Source organism: Silurus aristotelis, assembly GCF_946808225.1.
Source record: "Silurus aristotelis genome assembly, chromosome: 9".
Lineage (NCBI taxonomy): Eukaryota > Metazoa > Chordata > Actinopteri > Siluriformes > Siluridae > Silurus > Silurus aristotelis.
The window spans coordinates 7,177,617-7,198,655 of record NC_139582.1 but is presented as its reverse complement, the minus strand read 5'-3'; the positions used below and the strand labels follow the sequence as shown (position 1 = coordinate 7,198,655).

Sequence of the window (21,039 nt, the reverse complement as noted above, 5' to 3'; positions counted from 1 at the left end):
GGACTTTAAACAATGTTTAATGCATCAAGAAATCCTGGTTATGATCATCATCATCATATTCATCATCATTTTCATCAGCTCATTGTAACATTGTTTAAACACACTGGAGTAAATAAAACATCAAACATTCATTCAGTGAAATAACATGGAAAAGAATATGACACTACTTTGACATTGACAGACCTTGGCATTTGTTAGCTTGTACATTTATTTCATTTCAATCATTGTCTGCCCTCTGTTTTTCCATGGCGTGGTATGAATCAGTAAACTTCACCAGTGACCTTGCCAGACAGAATACCTGCTGACAGACTGATAGCAAAAAAGCAAATCATCAAACAGGACCAGAAGCTGTAATGAGATTTTGGTGAAGGACAGGAACATGCTTGTCACTCTTTACAGGAAATCCCTGATCAAACCTTGCTAGGTGTAATTTCAGATTGAGTGCTGCTCAGCTAAGTTGTTCCAGTGGGCGATGGAAAGTAATTAAAGTATGTGTTAATGTATTAATAATAATAAACTGGTAGTTGTGAGCAATGGCATTTTATGAGCTCACCTCTGCAAAAGTCAAGCCAAAACTGTGCTATAATGAGTCGCTGTTGTAAACCCAAAGCCAACCTGTGGCTTATATTTTATTCCAACATTCCCACACTACCACTCCTTCCTAATGCTTTAATGTCTCTGCTTCATTGATGTGAAACACCTACAGGGCTGGAAATCAAACATCTTTGTACCTAAATTATTAGGGGAAAAAACAGCCAAATTAGAATGTTTTGCTCAGAATACGACAAAAAATCCCCTGATTTTATAATGTTAATAATTTAATGTATTGCAGAGCAATATGATGTAATATTATAGACCTATATATGCTACAAAGAATACAATGTACACTTACTACATGTATCATAGTCATTTTCAAAACAAATACCTTCATTCAGATACATCAGCTCTAATGTTTATATTTGGTTCTAAAATAAAAATGTCCTTGAAATCACACATTATAAAAATCAGGTACACATATCTCACATTTAGCATATAATGTGTCCTGCCCAATGCTCAGTGTGAAAACAAGTCTCCAATAGGCACTATAATAAATAGAGTTATAAAACTGGTGACTCAAGGAAAACATAGTCATACATATATTACTGATATCAGTCAGAAATGCAAATGCCAGCTTTAGAATTTTTTTGCAATATATTGAAATATAAAGTAAACAAAATTTGACCATTTGTTACTTATGATGATAAATATATATCCCCCTATTTATTTTTTCTAAATCCATTCAGCTGTAAATCTATTCTATTCTAAATATATACACACACATTATTTTATATTATTAAATGATATTATACATATACACCATAATTACAATTATTTATTGTATATTTGTATATTGTAATAAAAAATATTTCATATAACCATAACCATTAATACCAAACAAGTATTGGATATATATTTAGATATTTTAAGCATGATACACCCATACAAATACATACATAATACAACTTTGTTACATGATTTGTAATGATTTGTTTCATGTTAAACATATGTATAATTTAATCATTTCTCTGACTGTGGAGGCTATCTTTTTCGCTATGTAAAGCTAATAAGATTTCAGTATAATGTACTGCTTCCTAAAGTAATTTTGTTCCGTTGTCAGAACCATTACTTCAATGTAGTAATGTTAGACAAAACTCAGACTAACAGATGTACACTGCAGTAGAGTGGTCCAGTAAGTCACTAACTTTTATGTTATATCTTAGAAGGGTCATGCCTTAGTGTAACCCCTGGTCATTCCTACACGCATCACTGTCATCTGTCTTCTCAGGTAAGACAAAGAACCTCAGCAATGGAAAACAATGTCAGATTGAATTAAGTCTGTGTGTTTAATGGGCTTTGCTTGAGAGACTTGATTTGTTCCATTGTTCAAAGCATTCAGTCATTTACCAGTACCCACTGTGTCAAACAGTTCCCTTAGCAACTTCATAAAATGTCTTGGAACTGTAGAGGAAACACTAATTCAGTGAGTAGGGCTGAATCACATCTGAGTCAGTCTTTGGCATGGTAAGGACTAATAAACGTTTACATTATTTTCTTTTTCTTTTGACCTTTGGAAACCACATTATTATTAAATTTTTTGGGGGAAACATAAATTACACTCAAAATCATATCTTCTCAAATCTTTATACAACTTCTGCCCTACTAAACAGCCTTCAGGTGTGTGAATTTATGTGCCGGTATGCTGTATGCCTGTGCTTATACACTCATACGTCATCTGTCATTTCTATACTGCTATGCATGAATGCCATGAACCGGCCTCACTGAAACACACCATTATAATTAACCTGCAATCATTTATTTTCCACAAAAAACCCCAGCTTTCGTTATATTTTTTAGATAATTTATCCATATGAACATCCCTGCATACTTACATGATACAGAAGCAAGAATATTTACAGATAAACCTGGCATATCCTAACAGAATTTAAATCTGCTCTGTGAAGCTCGGTATGACTGACAGCTGACAGGATGCTCATGGCTCAAACGCTGTGCACGAACCATCAAATCTGATTCGATTCTGTGATGATCATGAACCTGCTCCTACACCGAGTCAGTCAAGCAGCAGAACTGTGTTCATTTTTGGAAAAAGGTTACTGGGCATTCCTCTGGATATAGCTAACTTATGAGTTCTGATTGCTACAAATAATGGTTTTAAGAAGTCAACCAATTTAGATTCTATGGATTTTTAATCCACAATGCTGTGAAATTAGATCAGGCAGATCCATGATGAAATCTGCAAATCACAGGTTTGTATTGTGTTGATATTACTATCAGAGTGCTCCTGGCCAGTGAACAGACAGAACAATTCATTTATATTCAATAATCATATATATTCATTATTATTCTTGAATACATGAATATATTTCTACTTTTACTTGCTCAACAGAACTTCTGCACATTTGCACGGCCCATAGCCTTTATATTTATTTGTTGTATATGTATATATGTACATATTTAACTGCACTTCTTAATTTGCACAATGCTACTATCTGGGCTTTCACTGTGTGAAACTCAGCTTTGAAGTCAGCATGAAAACCAAACTCTTTACCAGCATGATTCATTCCAGTTACCGAATGACAAAAGTTAGTAAAAAGATTAATCACATACCTAATTTTTGACTTTCTACGCTTTGCAGTGTGAATAACAGAGTTGTGTTACTTGTGATCTTGTACTTGAACTTGACTGCATGGTTGCTTATTTTCTATGATGAAGTTCACTGTCTGTTGTTAGTCAGCTGTGAACTGGATTTAGCAGTAATTTCCCAGATCATATTAAATCAATATAAAAAAAATATACATTAATAAAATGAATGAATTAAAGAGAAACCCTCCTTCTATGCTTTGGTAGTAGGTTGACTCACATCTGTGGGTTTGTGTGTGCTTGTGATTTGTAATTCTGATGCCTCATCCATGCAGATTATAGTTGTGCAAATTAGCAATGGTGCACCATATGGGTAGTTCTATCACAAAGTTTTCTTGATATTCCAAATCTTGCCTTAACTTTAATTTCTTAATGCCATTTTTGGAATTATTCATAGTAAGTCAAAAGCTTAGAGATTTGTGATTCTTAAAAGGTGATGTAAATATAAAATGTATAGAAAGAGCGTATTGTAATTGTCTGAAAGTTTTCTGTGAGATTCTTTAGAGAACATGACCCCTTTGTCCTCCATAGGCACTGTATCATGGCTGATCCTGCTCTGAACCCAGTTTCCTAGCAAGCTGGGACATGCAAAGAAACAAATTCACTTTTCCACATCACATTTAATAATGCATTGTTGCATTTATATAATTTTAGTTACTGAAAAATTGAAAAAAAATTTCAAATCAATGAAAAGCCCTAAACAATTCGATTGCTTGTTGTATTAACATGCTGTGAATCTATTTATAAATCTTATGAATGCTTGAATAGGAAATTAGACCGCATACTTTTATTGGCAAGTTAAAAAGCACAAAAAAAAAAATAGCAGCACCTAATTTGATACAATTTCCTTAATACTCTATTATAATTTGTCTCTTTAATATGTACTGAATTTATGCCATCTACTGGTCACACATGGATGCGAGTTATTGCTCATCCTCTTCACTGCTCTCGTCAGAAGAGATGCCAGCCCGATGTTTCCGGAAACTTTTCTTGAAGTCTTCGTCGAAATGCTCCAAATCGTCCTCCCTAAAAATTCCCTGAAAACGAAAAAACAACAAAATCATTTATCACCGCAGCAGAAACTTAAAAATGTATAATAAAAAGAGATGGCATAGTCTCTTTACTTTGGGTAGGTAGCCCAACAGCTCTGTAGCATGGAGCTTGAGGAGCTTCAGTCTCTCCTCCTCAATGATCTTTCGACGCTGAGCTTCTCTCTCCTGTTCGATTGCTCGCTCCTCCGCCTCCCGCTCCTATACACAGATTCATCACTTGTAAACACACTTGTAAACTTGCAAAATCCAAAACATTCCACCTTCCTAAATATATCTCAAATATACCAATAACCATGTAGCACATCACACAAGCAATTAAATCTTGTGCCTTAAGTTTCACCTTATCAGCCAGGTACTTCTGTCTCCTCTCCTCGATTAGCTTCTGCACAGCACGTTTGTGCTCCTGCTGCTTCAAACGCCGCTTCTGAGCGTTCATCTGCTCAATGCGGTCGTCTTCAGCGAACTTGGCCAGCATCTGGAGCCTGAAAGCTTCCTCGTTAGCCTTCTCAGTCTGAAGTCGCAGCTGTTTGAAGGCCAGCTGTTCCTGGCATGACTGCTGCAGCTCCAGTCTCTGGCGGATTCTTCGCTCCATCTCCTCCTATGGTAAAATAAAAAGGTACAATAAAGAGAAGATTAAGAGGAATAGTGGCTTTAGTGAAGGGTTTGCTCTTTAGGAGGTCTACTTAACATTCACCTCAAATACATTAAGTATTAATAGTAATACATTAACAGTTCAAATACAGATTCTTACAATTTCTTTTTGTCTAGCAGCTTCTGCTTGCTCCTCAAGATAAAGCTCCTCACGGATATGCTCCATCTCTTCCTGCTCCCTCTGTTCTTTTTCAATCTTCTCAGTCAGCTAAAGAGAAAACAAAGATTTCTTCATCAATAATCCTAAAGCACTGTGTGTTTACTGATAAGCATGAAAGTTAAAATGTTGTGGTCTGTAATATCCTAAGATTGGAACATTAATCTTTTATTAGAAGGGTCACCTACCAACTTGTGAAGCTCCTCCTTCGCTGTGTCTCTCTGTCTAACATTAGCCAGCCTGTCCTGTTCTCTTCTCTCCTGGTATTTGGTGTACTCCAAAATGCGCCTGTTCTCCTCCTCCATTTTCTCTCTTTCCATTCGCCTCCACTCGGCCTGCTGCTGTTTGAACTCCTGGATGTATCGCTTTGTGGCCGTGACCATTTCGAGCTGGAGCTCACGTTTCCTGGAAAACAAAAATGCTCCCTTTTTCAAAGCTAAGCCAAATAAGTCCAAAATACACAACAAAAATGGTTGAAATTTCAATTATCCAGCCGGTGAAGAATTTTCCAAAATATTAATCAGTCGATCAAAATATTATAGTATTTAATTAAACCTAAAGCAAAAGAAACAAAAAAACATCATCTCACATGCGATCCTCCTCGTATATCTTCCGCACAATCTCATCCACCATGAGTTTCTCCTTGAGGAACTCTTCATACGACTCTTGTCTCTTCCGCTCCTTCTCCTCCAGCTGCTTCTCCAGTTCCTGCTGATAACGAACCAGTTCCTCGTAACGCCTCAGTTCCTGCTCCTCCTGCTTTATGGCTGCTTGCTCCTGCTCACTCTTTATCTGGTGCATAATATCAGCTTTCTCCTTCTGTTAAAAAAATAAATAAATAAAAGCCAGAAAATGGTCATGTCTGCTGGTTCACACACTTTTTTTTTGTGGAAAGACTGCTGATGTAGTTGATGAAAGCTGATGAAAGTTCACACTTACTAGGGCTTCATATCTCATGGCCTTCTTCTCAGCAATCTGTGCTGCTCTTTCTCTGTTCATATAAGCAGACTTCAGCTTTGCCTCTAACTCCCGAATCTCCATACTACATATCAACAGAAAGTAAGTAACTGATACACAATATACACAAAACGATGTAACAATTTATGCTGTGGTTATTGACCACTGTACACCTGTTTTCTTTGATGTACTGCCTCGTTTTTTCATCGCGAAGTTTCTCATAGTTTATGCGAGCCAGTTCTTTCGCCATTTTCTCCTCCTGCTTCAATAGATTCTCTCTGTACACTTTTTCCTGCTCTGCCTATGAAAACAAAGTAGAATAAATCCAAAATTCAGAAGAAAAAAAACTAACAAAAATAGAACAGTATATGCTGATCACTAATACACTGTGAAATGTATAAGCCTCCAAAATAAAGGTGACTCCAAACCTTTATGTAAGCTTCCTCCATTTGTCTCTCGTACTCCTCGTCTAGCATATGGCGCATGTACCTTCTCATCTCAATTTTCTCTTCATTCTTAAGATTGGACAGAATCTGCCTCTCTGTGGCCACATGCTTGTTGAGATCCTCACGTTTCTCCTCCTGTCGCCTGAATTCTGCATGCGCTCGCTCATGCAATCTTGATATCTTCTGTCGGTGGTTCATGGCTGCCTGGAAATCAAAAAATAAATCAAAGCAAATAAAAAAAATAAAAATAAAAAATATGACGATGCAATGTTCAGATTTCAGAAAAACAATAAGTGCACACAATGGCTTAAGTAGAAAAGCTGTAGCTTTTTATAGATTTCTTTTTAATGATCAAAAGGATAAATAAAATGTATTGTACATTGATTGTGCATTTTCCTAGTTATACAAGTTTTCCATCATGAACAGCAATGGTACATTTCCCTGAATTTCATAGATTGTACTTTGGTTCAAATGGAAAACATGTATATACAACTTTTGATATTGTACTCTATAATAATATTTGTTTATAAGTTTTAATAAGCAGGGAATTTCCAGACTGCAAAGTCCACAGATATTTCACCCAGTGTTCCTAGACTGTAGATCCTATAGCATAAGGCTTTAATCTCACTACTTGTCTTCTTTCTTGTGGTCTAGAAGTTAAGGACTTCAAAAATATCTGAAACCAGATTATATGCAATCCATTCCTACTGTAAAATATAAGATAAAGTAATTCTGTTGAGAAATGAGTTCTTTTATACTATACATTCTGTGTTTGGTTAAAACATATACTGAATTTATGAAAAAAAAATTATCAATGACTTAATTTTGATGGGAAGACACTGATTAGGAAAATAAAAATGAAAAATGTTAAAATTTAGTCAGAGACAGAGAATAGACATTTTCCTGTATACATCAATGTAACTGAAGTAGAGCGGGTCTCCAGCTTTAAGTTCCCAAAAGTCCACATCTCGAAATATCTATCTATCTATCTATCTATCTATCTATCTATCTATCTATCTATCTATCTATCTATCTATCTATCTATCTATCTATCTACACACACACACACACGTCGTATGTTATTAAAGTTCATTTGCAGTTGAAGAGTGTTTGTGTATATATATATACATGCACGTGTGTGTGTGTGTGTGTGTGTATATATGCTACAAACAAAACTGCCAGAAAATTTAGTTTGTCTGCCCTCAAAAGCAAATGAATTTGAGTAACATCCGATTCTTAATACATAGGGTTTAATATAATTTTGGCCCTTTGCAGCTATAACAGCTTCAACTTTTCTCGGAAGGATTTTCACAAGGTTTAGGAGTGCGTTAATGGGAATTTTTGAACATTTTTCTCGGAGAGCATTTGTGAGATCAGACACTGATGTTGGACGAGAAGGTCTGGATCCCAGTCTCTGCTCTAATTCATCCCAAAGGTGTTCTATTGGGTTGAGGTCAGGACTTTGTAGAGGCCAGTCAAGTTCTTCCAACCAAACTTACTCATCCATGTCTTTATAGACCTTGCTTTGTCATGTTGGAACAGGACTGAGCCGTCCTAAACTTTTCTCACAAAGTTGGGAGCATGAAACTGTCCAAAATGTCTTGCTACGCTGAAGCATTGAGTTCCTTTCGATGGAACTAAGGGGCTGAGCCCAACTGCTGAAAAACAACCCCACATCATAATCCCCCCTCCAAACTTTACACTTAGCATAAGTCAGACAAGTACCGTTCTCCTGGCATCCGCCAAACCCAGACTCATGCATCGGATTGCAAGACAGTGAAGACTCTCTGAGAACACGTCTCCAGAGAACACGTCTCCACAGTCCAGTGGCAACGTGCTTTAAACCACTGCATCCAATGCTTTGAATTGCACTTGATAAAGTAAGTTTGACCATGGAAACCCATTCCATGAAACTCTCTACACACTGTTCTTGAGCTAACCCTGAAGGCCACATGAAGTTTGAGGGTCTGTAGTTATGAACTCTGCAGAAAGTTGGCTACCTCGGTGATTTGATACACCTGTAACCATGGAAGTTAGTTAGTTAGTTAGTTAGTTAGTTAGTTAGTTAGTTAGTTAGTTAGTTATCTATCTATCTATCTATCTATCTATCTATCTATCTATCTATCTATCTATCTATCTATCTATCTATCTATCTATCTATCTATCTATCTATCTATCGTTTTGCACATTTGACCATAGTAATCGTATGGGTAATAGATTAGTCAACATTTCTGAATGAACGCTAAGAAAAAAGCTACTGTTTGCGTTAGCTACCTAGCTGCAAGTAAGCCAACCCGCTACCATATTCGTTCAATGGGACAAGTACAAAATAATACTCCACTTAAAACGAGAAAAAAACTTTATCAGCAACATCCGATATTATTTACCGTGTTAGTTCGAAGATTTTGCAGCTCAGAATTGTACTGTCGCGTGTCCAGCTAAAACGGTTCGCTGGATTTACTAACACACCTGCCGGAAATCTAGCGCCGTTCACGCTACTGTTTGTAAGCCGTTGCCACAGAAACCAAATCCGTACATGCCAGCAAACACGGCGGTGATTGGCCAGTGAGAAAAGATGTGCAGGGTTTTCATTTGTCTGGATTAATGGAGTCATGTTTACAATTCTTTTACCTCCAAAGTTTCTTTATAAGATGAGTTGTAACCAGGGGCTCAATTTTATCATACAAATAACACACGCAGGACAAAGAAAGACCATGTGGAACACTCCTGGTCAGTGAAGTGATCTGTCTTGCAGGATTGAGTTGTTGAAATAATTGTACGTTGTTGCTGGGAGATGTCTATTCTAGACCCATGTGGCTGGTTAATGGTACAATAGCTAATGAACATGCACACTTTTTGCCTAGTCAATGCTGCAATGACTAATGAGCATACATAGCGTTTGGCTGGGAATAATACAGTGGATGTGGCTTAAATTGTCACATTTATTTTAATGTAGATATTAAATGAAAGTTTACATATCAAATGTTTTACATTTAAAAATAAAGTTCTACTTATTTCAGCATACTTTACCAAACGTCTGCATTAAAAAAGTAGTTATTTACTAATATATTAATTCACTCATAAAACGTAAAATAACCCATATCGTTGGACTGACGTAAAAACGTTGGCGAAAACAGGACGTTGCAGCAATTTCACACATGCGCAGTATAAAATTGTGCGTGCATAGTTTATTTTTGCTTGTCAATGGTACAACGGCTAATAAGCATGCAGTTACTGGCTTCTTAATGCTACAATTGCTAATAAGAGTACCCAGTATTTGGTGGGGCTCAAACCAGGGTTGACTGCATGAGAGGCAGGAACACAAGCAGTCTGCTACAGGATTGTGTGAACCCAAATGCAGAGACAAAACCAGAAATGTAGGAAAGTTCAAATGTTTAATGTAAATGTCCAAAAAGTACAATAACTCAAGCCAGCAAAAAATATATATATTCACAGAATCAGGTCCCATAATCAAATGTTCTTAGAAATACATTTAAGAACATTCTACAAAATGCTATGTTTTTTTTGTACTACTTATAAGGTGCTTGATAAAGTCGAACTTTTAGTATGAGGGTTGAACAAATTGATCAGGTAATTGATTCCCTCGTAAAAACAAAACAAAAAAACAACAAAACAAAACCATCTATTCAAAAGTAAACTATCATGCTGAGCTGAAGGATCAGGTTTTATTCTTGCTTCTTCTGCAACATTTTGCTTGCATCAGAGAGGAGAGAATGTGGCTGCAAGAGACCCCCACTTTGAACTATGCGTGCTCCTGAACAGGTTCCAGCTTACGGACCTGTTGTTAACAGCAACTCCAGGATGAACTTTGAAGAACCGATCAATCCCAGGTCATGTCAAGTGCTCATTAATAAAATCCAGCTAAATAAGTAGTATTTTCTTCTCTCTACAACTTCTTCTTCTTCTTTCGGCTGCTCCCATTAGGGGTCGCCACAGCGGATCATCCGTCTCCATACCACCCTGTCCTCTACATCTGCCTCTTTCACACCAACTACCTGCATGTCTTCCCTCACCACATCCATGAACCTCCTCCTTGGCCTTCCTCTTTTCCTCCTACCTGGTGGCTCCATCCTCAGCATTCTTCTACTAATATAATTCATGTCCCTCCTCTGCACAGGGTTGTGTTCTGAGCCCCCTGCTTTACTCAATGTACACACATGACTGTGTGGCCACATCCAACTCCACCACCATCATCAAGTTTGCTGACGACACTGTTGTGGTGGGTCTGATCTCCAACAACGACGAGACGGCCTACCTACAGGAGGTTAAAAACCTGGAGAGATGGTGCCAGGAGAACAACCTTCTCCTGAACGTTAGCAAGACTAAGGAGTTGATCGTGGACTTCAGCACAAAGCGGGAGCGGTCATACCAACCTATAAACATCAGCGGGACCCCAGTGGAGAGAGTGGACAGTTTCCGGTACCTTGGTGTTAACATCACACAGGATCTGTCTTGGTCCTGTCACACCAACACCCTGGTGAAGAAGGCCCGGCAGCGTCTGTACCATCAGAGACGCTTAAGGGACTTTAAACTACCCTCTCAGGTGCTTAAGACCTTCTACATGTGCACCATTGAGAGCGTTCTGACGGGTAGCATCACTTCCTGGTTCGGGAACAGCACCATGCAGGACAGACGAGCCCTCCAGAGGGTGGTGCGTTCAGCTGAACGTACCATCCACACTGAGCTCCCTAACCTGCAGGACATCTATAGCACGCGGTGCTGGACAAGTGCTAGGAAGATTATGAAGGACCTCAGCCATCCCAACAATGGACTCTTTTCTCTGTTGCGTTCAGGAAAACGCTTCCGCTCCCTGAAAGCGAACACAGAGAGAATGAGGAGGAGCTTCTTCCCGCAGGCCATTCGGTGTTTAAACCAGGAAACACCCAGGATCTAGAACTGGCCCACTCTCTCCATCATCACACTTCTCTGTACATATTTCACCTTCGCACCACGTCACTTTAAACATATCTCACCATTCGCACCACGACACTTTAAACTCTGGACTTGCACAGCACACTGCGCTTTTTTTATTTTATTCATACCACACCATATTGCACATGGACACTTTACGGACCTTTACACCACACCATACCGCACACGGACACTTTATGGACAACCCACCACAAATTGCCTATTGTTAAAATTTTTTTACTACACATTGTTTACTGTTTATATGTATATTTGTTTCATACATTATCTTTTTATATATCTTTATACCTTATATTCTTTTATTTTATTTTTTTTATTTTTATTTTATTTTATATAGTTTTTCTTATACCTTATACTTATTTATCTGCCTCCTTTTCTTTTCCCCATTCCTATTCCCTCATGCCGGACCATCGTATAAAGCATTTCACTACATGTCGTACCCTGTATGTATGTGTATGTGATGAATAAAATTTGATTTGATTTGATTTTTACATGTCCAAACCATCTCAATCTCGCCTCCCTCACCTTTTTACCATAACATCCTACATGGGCTGTCCCTCTAATAAACTCATTTCTAATCTTGTCCATCCTCGTCACTCCCAACGAAAACCTTAACAACTTCAGCTCTGCTATCTCCAGCTCCACCTCCTGTCTTTTACTCAATGCCACTGTCTCTAAACCATACAACATCGCAGGTCTCACCACAGTCCTATAAACTTTCCATTTCATTCTTGCAGATACTCTTCTATCACAAATCACTCCTGTCACTCTTCTCCACCCACTCCACCCTGCCTGCACTCTTTTCTTCCCTTCTCTAACACACTCTCCATTACTTTGCACTGTTGACCCCAGGTACCTGAACTCCTCCACCTTCTCCACCTCTTCTCCCTGCAACCGCACCACTCCACTGCCCTTCCTCTCATTCACACACATGTACTCTGTCTTACTCCTACTGCCTTTCATTCCCCTTCTCTCCAGCGCATATCTCCACCTCTCCAGGCTCTTCTCAACCTGCTCTCTACTCTCACCACAAATCACAATATCACCAGATACATTTATTCCAATTAAATACAACCACATATGATGAACCGTACTGTATCAGAACCATTATTATAAAAAAACTTAATGTAGCACAAACTGAAATAAACCATGTGCAAAAGAGTTTCTTACCTAGAACCTTGATATTTAATTAAATTGAAATGGTGTGTACAACATAACTCTCATAATATGCTAAAAAAAAAGCATACCATTTCATTATATATGCTTTTTGGGGGTTAGTTAATTTAACTGTGTACATCTCATTCAGCTTCATAGTAATTAGAGCATTCAACATTAGGGAGTCAGCCTTTTAAGGGCTGGAAAATTTCAATTGCTAAATTGTAATTATTTAATAATTAAAAAAGCCCACTAGTTTCACTACAATACTGCTTAAGGTACCACAACAGAAACACAAGTAATTAAGCTAACGAATGTATTTTTTAAAAAGTATTTTGTATGTTTAAGTTTTTACAATGTCTAATGGTGAACATGAGTTCATAGCCATGTTGCGAAAAAACAACAACATTTAAATGGAGAAAAAAGTTTGATAAAATAAAACAAATGGCATGTTTTTATTTAGTTCCTGCTGGTGATTTATCATTGAGTCAGTTTCATTCTGCTCTGGAGCTCTCTTGGAACTGAATTGAGCACCCAGGTGATTGCTCTGTCACCTGCCTGAAGAATAGCACAGACACAGAAAACACACCAGGAATGTTTTTAACACAACATAAATACATATGCATATATGAAAGCACCTCTAGCGATGATCTCAGCATGGTTTGTTTGTAGTTCTTAATTACTCCATGGTAATCTATGGCAGTGGTCCCCAACCTTTTATGGGAGCTTAATTGTTTAATTCATAGTTAAAAAAAACTGAGACAAATGCAGTAAATTGGCATATTTGGAAATGGACCCTGCAGACCGTGAAAGTCAATAAAATGGAAATAAAATTTAAATAAATTTTTTTTTAATATTCTTTTTGAGCAGCCCAATACCAAATGATCCACAGCCCAGTACCAGTCCTTAGCACTGTCGTAGGGGACCTTGACCTATGTTGACTGCAAGGTTAATGAAAGAAATCTGGCTGTAGCTTGTCAAGGCAGAAAAGAATAAGTGAAAAATTGCACTGATAATCTATTCTATGTGTAAAAAGACAATAGATAGAGACATTTACGCAGTAAATATTAAGAAGATTTGTCTGCGAAATTTTTAAATAATATAGGAGGATGTTCATTGTATGCCAACAGATATTCCAAAGTCAGGGATGACATAAACACTCTGACAAAATGATATTTGTTTTTATTACTCCTTATTATTCCTTATTTCCTATTTATTTTGTCATATAGATACAAATGATAGTACACTTAAAATTCTCTGACTTATAATACATGCTTCAGTTTTGACACTACACACAATGACAGTTGTAAGTATACCTAAACAAATTTTGCAATGACCTGGACATTTAAATTACACAATCCATAATACAGATAAAGAAACTGGGCCTGGATGGAAAAACTACTGATCAATAAGCCTACCTTTTCTCAAAGGCTATTTGTTGAGATGCTGGATGTGAAAGCAGAAAACAAAGACTACAGCTCGTCCTAAAAGCCAAACTAGAGCTACATGGTAATGCCACAGTCCTTATGAAAGCAATATTACACTATTTCTGACAGGTTATATATATAAAAAAAAGATATTCATAACTTCATAACAAATTCAAGTTTGCATTTTTTTATATCAATATCAAAAGTGCATCGAAGATTGGTCTAAAAAGGAAATCAGGAAATCATCCTCTCAAAGAGTAGAGAACTATTTTTTGAAGGACAAACATATCCCTGTTAAGGCAAAAAGTATATTGTTTCATAATACCACAATTAATGGAAAAAATCCAAAACACTGTTCATTTTCCTACCAATAAATTATAACCACTGAAAATAAAACAAGGAGCTAGTTTACACCAGTGCCTAATATTACATCTTAAATCTGTCGACATCACTACATTGTGCGAACTTCTGCTCTCCAATTCACCACCTTCGTTGTTTTACAAGATTTTTTTTTTTTTAAGAAAAAGCACCAGGAAACATTACTGCCACAGCCCTTTGAGGTTTCTCTTGTATATCTTTGCAAAAGAAGAAGTTTATTTTGGCATTATGTCAGATGTGATGAGTCAGTTTGCATGTAAAAGTTCATGTTCCCAGAAGCTGTTCTCTTGAAGTCTGTAAATGCAATTGAACCACTGGAAGTGACTGATGAACAGGCATGGACGCTTGTCTGCGATGCAAGGGCTCAGTAAGCAATGCAGGCCAGGTGAAAGGTGGTGCAGTGTTTCTTTTTAATGAATGATCAACAATGTCCAGTGCACTGAGCAAATCCCTCATTTTCTTTCTGTCTATCTTTGCTCGTCTCATAATTCTTTTTTTTTTTTTTATTTACGTACTTCCCGCTCTTTATATATCCTCTCTTTACTGCTTTTTCTTTCTCTTTCTCTGCTTCTTTTGCAGAGACATGTTGTGATGTAGTGGGATGCTCCCTGAGAGTTGGGGCTAGGCTAAGCCCTGTGGGCAGCTTGCGTTATCGCTCCTCTGCTACTTTCCCGTTGGCCTCGTTTTCTGCCTCCTCCCTGGGTTTCTGTCGCTGGAAAAAACCCAGCTGGGGAAACAGAAATAGCTGGGATTTACCATGACACATCCCACAGTCCAAACTCTTTCACCATACAAGTCAAAGTGAAAATTTTTTTATTTACTTTTAGTAAGTTGTTTCAGTAGTGTAGTGCATTAAAATTGTATATTATATTTTATATATAGGGTTACAGTATATCTGGGTTGGGAACAGAAAATAGGTATTTCATCAGGCCACAAAAGTCATACTGTATTTCCACACAAACAGAATATATATATATATATATATATATATATATATATATATATATATATATATATATATATATATATATATATATATATATATATATATATATATATATATATATATATATATATATATAAACCACCTTTGTGGATATAAAAATATTAATTTTTCATAAAACATAAGTTATTACCTTCCATAGAGCTAAAATGAGGAGGGAGAGTAGTAAAAGTCCTCCTAATGTACTCCCGATTATAATCCAGATAGGAACACGATAATCTTCCTCCTTCCTTACTTCCAGAATTATCTTTAGAAAAAATACAATTTAGAAAAAATACAATTATAAATTATTCAGTTGTTGCATATTTTTGGACAAGTTAGAGAAATCACTTGATCTGAAAGACATCCAGATCAGGCTCCCAAAAATACACTTTACATTCTTTCCTATAGGATTCACAGTAATTACTGAATTATGTGTAGTAGTATAGTAGTAATAAGATTTTTCAGGATTCAAAAATAACAGAGGGCTTTATCATGTTAGAAATGTCAATAATAAACTTTTTTTCAGCCTGTTTCAAAAATAGCCTAACTTGCTGATTTTTGCATGTGCTGCATTCTGCTGAAGTGTCCATAGGTGGCAGAAGAGTTTAGTGTGAGGAATATGAACTGCAAGGAGGTCTGCTGGTCCTTTCGGTCCTTTGGCTCCAGGTTACTGGCGTTCACTAAAGCTTTTACCATCTGAGCTGTTAAAAGGACATCTGCTCCCCAGACTGATTAGTGTTATTACACTGTGTAAAAAGATCACTCAGGTCTTTGCTTTCATATCCCAAATTAGGTACTTTTTGGATTTATAAATAGTTGTGAGTGATAAGTGAAGAACACAACAATCAATGGTTTTGCTGACCAAAAAACATTTAGTCACCACTGTTTAGTGTGTAGATCAGGAGTCATCAACTGGGTGGACTGCAGACCCAGCAAAAAATTTCAATGAATCAAACTAAGCACTTGAGTACTACAGGAGTAGTATTGGGGAAAATGTCTTGTCCAGAAACTGTAGTTTTCTAAATATGAATCAAATCTTTTCTGTAGCCTCATTGTTATGGCTTATACAATACATGCATTTTAATATGTGCATCACTTCAGAGACAAGCTACAGCACTATAGACATTATTATCATAAATTGGATAAAACTGGGGAATTTAAAAACAGTGAGTAGTATTAGCATGTATTTGTGCATTATGTTGAAAACCGTCATGTTTAATTTATTCAGAATCTGTGACTGGCAACAGTGCAAATATATACTAATCATTAAAGGATTTCAGACATGATTAGCTGCATAGTTATAACTTTCAAATCAAGAAATTTTATTGGACCTTCATGGAAATGTTTTTAAAAACCTCTGGCCCAGATTTCACATTTACAATGCTATATATGTGCTACATAAAAAATGTGTACTCCATTCTTTTAGAGACAGGACAATACAGCTGACCAAAGCCTGGTCTCTTACGTATTAGTTTAGTAAAATATGAAACCTGAACAGTATTTCAGTGAGACAGCATTTATTCCACCAAAGCCTAATTTTGCAGAAAAGCTACTAAATCCCAAATACATTCTCAGATTTTTTCCCCCCAGCATGTCCTACTTTGGTGTGTTTATGCATTCTCATGGCCCGAGTGTATGTGGGGTATTGTGCAGTTTCCTGTCCACGTGGACGTGAGGATGTGACTCACATGTCTGATGGGCCTCTCTTCTTGAAGGAACATGGGACTGGCCTGGCTCAGCTCCACCGAGGCTGTCGTCACCAGCTCCAGCGTTTTAAACTTCAGCTGGACATGTAAAAAAAAACACAGTTATTTTTATGGTCCACACACACACACACACACACACACACACACACACACACACACACACACACACACACACACACAGAATGCAAAAGTGTATATTATGATGTACAGAGAATAAAGATCAGGTACAGAAATTTAATTATAGGCATGTCTACATGATGATGTTTGTTTCTCTTGTTTGTAGAAAAGTTTGAGTGCTGAAAAGTCCTACAGTGCTATTTTTCCCCTCAAAGTGCTTCTAGGTGTACAAACCTGGCTCGTATATAACTGAACTATAGGTTCTACTTACTTCATGGAGAGAGTCAACACGCAAAGATCCGCTGATTCTCACGTTGACTTCTCTATAGGAGCTTAAATTCACATTGCACTGAATCGGCACAGCCAGGGAGTTGGTATAATTCTACACAAACCCAAAAAAGTTGACAAAACACCTTTACTTGCAAATACCCAAGATTGTGGTTGGTCAAAAAACAATTTCCCTGTTATGAAGAGACACACTTCATCACAAAACCATCCTAGGGCCATTAAGACTTAGTTAACACAATGAATCCTTTTAATAACACTGGTTAAAGGCTATTTGCAGTTGCACTCATGAAAATTCGATGACCACATTTTAAAGCATAAGCTGCTGCAGTGGAGACGTTCTGTCTTACATAAAGCAAGCAATTTGGCATGCTTGATGACCAAACGTTCAGTCTGCTTGCCACAAATGGTGATTAAATAGCTCTGACATCACAAAAAAGGTTTTTAACTAATATTAAACAAAGCACCAAAGTCAGCAACATAAAAAAGATGGTGTGGTTTATGATACACTATGTGATATTAGTCACAGGATTGCAGCCAAAAAGATGCAATAAGATGAAATAGCGTTACCAGGCGAGCGACACGGGTCAGGTCCTCTGGTGATGCACGACTGTGTGCTATGTGTTGAGGGGGAATGCAGTGAGTCCCATCTACCTGAAGGCAAAACACAGATCATCACTCCACAGAATAAAGTTGTGATATTTTAGTTCAAATCAAATCAGTAGGAGCATAAATATGGTTGGAATATTTGGTGATATACAATATAGGTCAGTGGTGGATAGATCATTCATTTATTAGCTTTATCTTTGTTTTGCATTTTATGTTGCTGGGTGTCCTCCTTTCACCTTTTTTTCTAATTTGGTCACCACAGTTCCGATCTAACAGCTAGCTCTTCTGCATCACAACTTTTACAAGACACATGTTTAAACATGTGGAGCCAATCACTACATCCACTGCTAATGCTCAGATGTCTCAGATCAGTGTGACACACTTGGATGAACATGCTATCTACCCTCTCCCATGTACATGCGTTCATAGTTGTCCACAATTGACTACTGTATTACTGTACTAGACAGGGGAAAGTGAGAATGTCATCTCTCCCACTCAGAAAATGGAAAATTTGGCTCCCTGATGTATGAGGCATAATCTGAAATTTGAAATAATGATTTCCCAACAATAGGAAAAACTAAATTGTTAATTCAGCAACTCTGAAATAAAAATTCTAAAACCCTGAAGTCAAATTTCAAAAAGCTCATTCAGAACTTGTGCACTGCTGTTCTATCCACACGTATGACCCATTACTTTGACCTTTCATGCATTTGGTAAAAAAATAAACACATTCTTAGAAGGGCTCAGTGGTGACTTTACACCTTCTTCAGTTCACATTTAAATTTATTTCTGGATCCTTTTGCATTCCTTAAGACTTATGGTCTGCTCATTTTTCAGAATGCTATATATTTCTCACCTGATCCACGTGAAAGTCTTGAATCTGGAGGAAGCGATTCCCATTTTTTGTCACTTCTGGGATCATAATGTTGAGCTGTAGATTTCTCACTGGGAAATAGCCCAGGTTCTGAATCTAAACACCATCAAACACATGCTATTACTTTCACATGATATTTGTTTTTTAAAGTCATTTGACCTAATTTCAGTTTGACTGTAGTAAACTGAAAAAGAGGAGGTGAGTTATGCTAACTTGGAAAGTAAAGTTGAATGGTGGACGCAGGCTTTCTGCCTTCTCCAAAGCAAGGTTGGCTTTCATCTCCCAGTGTGATGGATTGGAATCTCTATAAAGACAAACAAGACAAAATGTTATTTTAATTTTATTTGGGATTTAAGCTGTAATTCAGATTAATACATGATCACACTGATATATATTCATAAATATACACATACTCTAACTGACCTTGTGAAGAGCAAGTCAGCCTCATATCTCAGCGTGTAGAAGATGTCGTTAATGTTGTCTTGTAAAGCCACTTCTTCTCCATCACTGTACAAAGACAAGGAAGAAGACATGCTTCAGTTACTGTACTCTATTTGTTAACATTAATATTCCTTATTGTCAAATTTCTTCAAAGAATGAATACACATTTATCTTATTGCTGACCAGTTTGGATATATTAGTTCACAGTTAAAGGACTGGGAAAGATGCCAGAAAAAACAGATTTTGGGAACAGTCATGTGAAACATGTGAAAATTCATGAATGGATGGATGGATGGATGGATAGATGGGTGGATGGATGAATGGACAGACAGACAGACAGACAGACAGACAGACAGACAGACAGACAGACAGACAGACAGACAGACAGACGCATAGATAGATAGATAGATAGATAGATAGATAGATAGATAGATAGATAGATAGATAGATAGATAGATAGATAGATAGATAGATAGATAGATAGCTATGTTGTATACAAATACATTAACTCTGTAATGTAGTGGTGCAGAATAGTGCTTTGTGTAACTGTTTACAATGTGTATACAATAAGTATTATTCTTAACAATGTGATGCATTTGAAAATTGTGAACATATTTTTCAAAATCTTAGAAAATGGAGAAAAATAGAATAACAAATCTACTATCCAGACATACTATTACAAAGTAAGGCTTTCTAGAGTTCTAATAAAATTATACTTGGAATACTTCTGACAGCCATTATCAATATAATCTTCATAAAACTAATTTGAAAATATAAAATCATTAGATCACATCTGTCAAATTAGGTCACTAAACCTTTAGAAATAGAAGTCAGAAAACTAATACCTATCCATGTAAAACCCCCTTTATATCTAAGAATGTAGGGTAGAAACCCATGTGCTCAGTAGGTGTACACCAGTAATCTTTGTTAGTGGGCAATGCTTAATGTGCTTCTGTGATCTGTGATGCAAAATAGACACAACTGAATATGTAGGAAGTTGAAGGAGAAAGCTATGACAAATGCACAAAGTATTAGATAACAAAAATACTATAAATAGCCTCATTTTAGTGGAACTGATTGCATGCAAAAATCTTAGACTTGTTTTGGGGGGTCTTGGGCAAGTTTTGAACAGCATGATTCATAATGATGTCACATTTAATAAAACAGAAGGAGGTTTTGGTTTCCTGGCCAGTAAAACGATATGCTTCCGGGGGGTCAAAGAGTCAGAATAACCCAAGACCCATTTAGCTAGCATTCTGAAAGAGCCAGTAACATAATTCAAAATCTGGCAGTGCCAAACCACCTATTTCCTTAAGTCTCTGTAATTTTCAGAAATGGATATCCTCATCCTTTCCAAAGTAGATTTTCTTTTAACGAAATAGCAGGAGATAATAGAGAAAGCCATCATCAACTATGGAAAAATATATTAAATGTTTGGAAAGAATAGTATTTTTTGTCAGTCATTTACAGTTTGAGATCTTTGTAGATCAGTACAAATTATTAATTCAATGTTGGGCATAAACGGCATAGAATTACATATATTAAATAATACCAAATTATAAATGCTTTTAAATAAACAAAAAAAGTCAAGCATTACACGAGACAAAAAAACACCCGAGGACTTTTTACCTTTCAGCTGACAGAATGACCC

General features: G+C 36.8%; 2 protein-coding genes across 2 annotated transcripts in view; both read right to left on the bottom strand.

Annotated features, from left to right (window-relative positions):
- Positions 1-3,798: 3,798 nt before the first annotated feature.
- Positions 3,799-8,997, bottom strand: mns1 (meiosis-specific nuclear structural 1). Its single transcript, XM_083551196.1, has 10 exons — positions 8,849-8,997; positions 6,444-6,665; positions 6,189-6,316; positions 5,998-6,100; positions 5,648-5,877; positions 5,247-5,463; positions 5,002-5,109; positions 4,591-4,848; positions 4,323-4,448; positions 3,799-4,235 (listed from the first exon to the last, which is right to left on the bottom strand). The coding sequence occupies exons 2-10, from the start codon at positions 6,657-6,659 to the stop codon at positions 4,122-4,124; spliced, it is 1,500 nt and encodes a 499-aa protein (XP_083407322.1). The 5' UTR covers positions 6,660-6,665; positions 8,849-8,997; the 3' UTR covers positions 3,799-4,121.
- A 4,735-nt stretch (positions 8,998-13,732) lies between these two features.
- The window catches only part of itga11a (integrin, alpha 11a), a 51,781-nt gene continuing 44,474 nt past the window's right edge, over positions 13,733-21,039 (bottom strand). Inside the window, exons 22-30 of the mRNA XM_083549879.1 lie at positions 21,018-21,039; positions 19,371-19,454; positions 19,161-19,251; positions 18,930-19,043; positions 18,035-18,118; positions 17,451-17,561; positions 17,045-17,140; positions 15,508-15,621; positions 13,733-15,098 (exon numbers count right to left, since the gene is read on the bottom strand). The exon at positions 21,018-21,039 is cut by the window's right edge and continues 55 nt beyond it. Coding sequence (XP_083406005.1) covers positions 15,021-15,098; positions 15,508-15,621; positions 17,045-17,140; positions 17,451-17,561; positions 18,035-18,118; positions 18,930-19,043; positions 19,161-19,251; positions 19,371-19,454; positions 21,018-21,039 — 794 coding nt within the window. The 3' untranslated portion in view covers positions 13,733-15,020. The remainder of the gene's footprint in view (positions 15,099-15,507; positions 15,622-17,044; positions 17,141-17,450; positions 17,562-18,034; positions 18,119-18,929; positions 19,044-19,160; positions 19,252-19,370; positions 19,455-21,017) is intronic.